At 49.7% G+C, this 4,261-nt stretch overlaps 1 protein-coding gene across 1 annotated transcript in view; it reads right to left on the bottom strand.

The window, feature by feature from the left end:
- Positions 1-3,766, bottom strand: part of LOC111529239 (pregnancy-specific beta-1-glycoprotein 2-like) — a 93,669-nt gene extending 89,903 nt beyond the window's left edge. The window contains exons 1-2 of the mRNA XM_026447336.2: positions 3,703-3,766; positions 2,099-2,458 (exon numbers count right to left, since the gene is read on the bottom strand). Coding sequence (XP_026303121.1) covers positions 2,099-2,458; positions 3,703-3,766 — 424 coding nt within the window. The remainder of the gene's footprint in view (positions 1-2,098; positions 2,459-3,702) is intronic.
- Between the last annotated feature and the right edge of the window lie 495 nt (positions 3,767-4,261).

Genomic DNA, 4,261 nt, shown 5'->3' with positions numbered 1-4,261 from the left:
TTTACTGCAAATCACCATCTGGATCAATTGGTTTTGTTTGTGCAGGAGGCCAGGAGAACTTGTCTGGGAATTATAAGAGTGGATGGAGGAGCTGTCTATCCCTGTCCCACGGTCTTGTCCACAGAACAGCCTCGCAAAGGGAAAGAGCCCTGGATGGGGATACAATGGAAGCTCATTCTCTTAGTGACCTGGGGACATTGGCTCAAGATGAAGCCTGGCAGGAGTGGCAACTCCAGGTGATTTCTGTGCCTTTCCTTTTTCCTGGGAGGTGGGCCAGGCCACAGTGTTAGCAGGAAGGGAACAGAACAGTCAGGCTAGTTAGAGGGAGTGTCTGGGGAAGGCCTAGGTGTGGAGGAAGAAGCTGTGCAGGACAGGGATTGCCAGTTAGAATGAAGTGGGAGGAAGATGAGGGACAGAGAGAAGCAGAGACAGGCAGAGGCATCATGGCAGTGAACAGCGGGGGCTACAGTGGCTTCACAGACCCCATGGACCAGGTGCCCCTATTTTGACAGTCCAGGACCAGGGAGCCCTCAAAACCCTCCAGTGGCCAAAGAGCTTCAGAGTTACACATGAGGTGGGATGGCTTTAGGGACAAGAGGAAGTAGGGGGATGAAACGTGGGTGTCAGCCTCTGAAAGACAAGGGAAAGGTGTGGCTAGAACTTCCTAGGATTCTGCATCCAAGATCCAGTCTCTAAGGTGGTTATGGATCATTCATTTCTTCATTCAATTCCTTCATTTGTTATGTGAGAGCACCTGAGTGTGTGTCTCTCACTGGGCCTGTGCTGGTGCAGGGTGTAGGTGGCGAAAACAAGCAAGGTCCTCTCTTTTATCCTGTCATGCCAGTGACATGCGCACTTTGGGAAATGCAGGATTTCAGGTTCAGTGATGGGGTTAAGATCTGAGGGGGAGGCCTGGACATTTTTTCCACTGACTCTGACGGTTGAGGCAGGTGATTTAGTTCTGGAGTGCAGACTAATCAGCTGACCATTTGCTCTCACTCCTCTGACATTTGGATGCCTAAGAAGAGAGGATTGCAGCCAATAAATGACTACAGGGTCATTGGAACCCAATAAGCCCTCACTTCTGGTGGAGGAGAGGATGGGCCTGTGACTGCAGATAGACCTCATGTGACCCTGATCTGCCTTTTGTGTTTGTGTGACTCTGGTTCAGTGACTGTGCCTTCCTGTGCCTCAGTTTTCTCTCAGTCAAATAAGCTAAATGGCAAATGGACTGTGACTTTTCATGCTATCTGTGAATAAATTGTAAATTCTCCACAGTCATCTGACCTAATGTTTGGCACAGTGGAGGTGTTCACACAAACAGCATTTATTTTTATTCACTTCCGTGAGAGAACACCTTTAGGTCAGATCCCTGTGGACAAGCTGTTGCCAGGTACATTTTCTCTCTTCTGTTTCTGCTTTGGGGACATTAGATTTTCTATGGAGTGTCCTAAGCCTCGCAAGGCAGTTGGCCTATGGCCTAGAAAGCTTGTCTTTCTGTCCTCTCCACTCTGAGTCTCCAGTGAAGAAAGTTCTGTCCTTGCCTAGATGAGGCTTTGAGGGCTGAGCCCTGGCTGGGGAGCAGCTCCAGGAGACACAGTCCTCAGACAGCTGGTGAATCCTTGGTCCCAGCAAGCCCTGCCACAACCTAGCCCTGGCACAGGCTCCTCAGCTTTATCTGGAGTAACGATTTAGGGACAGGGGTCTGGGGTTGAGGCTTCTTGGGCTGAACTTCTCTGAGAGTATCTCATGGGGCCTCTTAGGCAAAGCCCTGCTCAGTTCTCCAGGGTCTTTCTCAGGGTCAAGTTTATGAAGAGGGCATGAGGTGCTTGGCTGAGACTGATCTCCTCCTGCTGAGCACCCACCGTCAGACTGTCCTTCCTGTGCAGCAAGTGTCTGCAGGGTCTGGAGGCAGGAAAGGAATTCTGATCTGTTGAAGTTTCTCTCCTCTGTGTGTGTCCTGCACTAAATGCTGAAACCCCAACATGGGACATAATGCAGAGAGGGACACAGGCACAGTCTAGGCCTGATAATCCTGTGTATGCAAAGTAGAAGTGACCCCACCCTCCAACACCAGGGATCATATGGAATCACTCACGGTATAAAGTGTAATGTCCAGTTACTCCTTCAGTCCCATCACCTCGCTTTATGATTTGTATGGTGTAGGATCCTGTGTCCTTCTGGGTGACATTCTGGATCAGCAGGGATGCATTGGAATATACTGTTTCTCGTCCACTGTATGCAGGCCCAAATATAATTGTTTCAGAGTCTATTACATATGATTTAATGTAATGGTGGAGGTCTGTTATTTGCCCTTTGTACCAGATGTTGCCAGTAAGATTCTGGGGCAAATTGTGGACAAGTAGAAGAACATCCTTCCCCTCAGAAACTTTCATTGGCTGGGCTTCAATTGTGACTTGAGCAGCATTGGGCGGGTTCCAGAAGATTAAAAGTGATGCTGGGAGGTGGAGAGAGCATCAGTCAATATTGAGACCTATGTATGGGGGTGAAAGCATTGGGCCCTGGGTCCTGAGAAGATCTCTTCAATCATCAGCCTTGAAGCTACACACACACCCCAGTGGGAGAGGAGGACACACACACGCCCCTGTGTGTATGTGTGTGTGTGTGTGTCCTACTGTCCTACTCGGTGAAGGTCAGCAGCATGACCCCCATTCCTTCAACACTTCTGACCTTGGCATTTTTGTTTGGGGTCCTCTTCCCCAGGGATCCTCATGGCTCCCTCCACAACACCCTCAGGTCCTGCTCACATCAGGGCATCCTTAGACTTCTTTCCTGACACCTCCTTCAGAGACCCTGGGTCTTCCCTTTGTGACCTTTCCCTGCTCTGCTCCCTCCGGAACTCTTGTCAACACCTGACCTCACATTCTAGATATCTTTGCATGTCTGTCTTCCTCCCCATGACAGTGTGAGCTCCATGAGGACAGTGACTTTTGTGATCTTGGTTGCACCCCAGTGCCTGCGACAGGCTGCAGACTTCTGTAGATGTGAGAGTTCCCAGGGCTCTCCATGCCTGGGTTGTTTCTTTTTTTCTTTCCCCAATTGTTGAGGTTTTTTGCTGAGGACAGTGTTTCATGCCCTGCTTATATTTTCATTTGAAGTGTCATCTGATAAGAGTTATTATTATCATTTTACAAAATGTGGTGTCCAGTGCTGATTAACCAGGAAAACAGAACGCTTGAGATTTTCCTACCTCTTGCCAATTCTGGTTCATTGTGATTTCCCTGTTTTAACCCCTGTCCCTCTCTGGTGTATTTTCCCCTATCCAGGCTGCAACAGAGCCTTCTTTCCTGTTTTTTGTTTTTTCTTCCTTTCCTTTTTTTTTTTTTTTTTTTTCGAGACGGAATCTCATACTGTCTCACAGGCTGGCATGAAGTGTGGCGATCTCGGCTCACTGCAACCTCTGCCTCCCAGGTTCATGCAAATCTCCTGCCTCAGCCTCCCAAGTAGCTAGGATTATAGGAGCACACCACTACACCTGGTTAATATTTTGTATTTTTAGTAGAGACGGGGCTTCACTGTGTTGACCAGACTGGTCTTGAACTCCTCAATTCATGATCCACCCACCTCAGCCTCCCAAAGTGCTGGCTTCTTTTATTTCTTAGAACACCATCCTCTCCAGGAAACCCCATCCAATCATTCTGCTTCCTCCTCCTGTCCTCTCCCAGGAAGTTCTCTCCTCACCTGTGAGCACGAGCTCCTTCCAGGTGATGTGCAGTGTGCAGAAAGGGGCTGAGAGGGGCCCCATGGCCTGTGCAGCCTGCATGTTCTCCTCTGTGGAGATGAACCTGGAATCCAGAAACTTTCTGAGCATGACTGTCAGCTGTGCCATCCTTCCTCCTCCTGTGCTGAGCCTCTTCCTGGGGCAGGAGCACTTCTCAGGCTCATGGGCGGGGTCTGTGCCCAGGACACCTCTCTGTCCCCTTCCCTCTGCCTCCTTGTCCCTCCTTCTCTTTTTCCTTTTGTCTGTGTGTCAGGTCCCTGGGAATTGAGAAGGCCTCTGTCTTTTTCACCAGTGATTCTGTCACCATACCTTGACGCACACTATGTGCAGAAACACAAACACAAACAAAAGAGACACACATAGTCACACACATACCCTGTAGGTTGAGCAAGCACAGTCCTGGGCCTCAGCCTCCTGCTGTCCCCATGGGTCTGGGTTTGGGTGCACATTCGCGTCCTTTGCCCTCTTTCATCCCCATCTGGCTCTCCCCTTCAGTGTAGGAGGCTAGAGCTGCACCCA

The sequence above is a fragment of the Piliocolobus tephrosceles genome, chromosome 21, assembly GCF_002776525.5.
Source record: "Piliocolobus tephrosceles isolate RC106 chromosome 21, ASM277652v3, whole genome shotgun sequence".
Lineage (NCBI taxonomy): Eukaryota > Metazoa > Chordata > Mammalia > Primates > Cercopithecidae > Piliocolobus > Piliocolobus tephrosceles.
The sequence above is the reverse complement of the archived record's forward strand: the minus strand, read 5'-3'. Positions and strand labels throughout refer to the sequence as shown.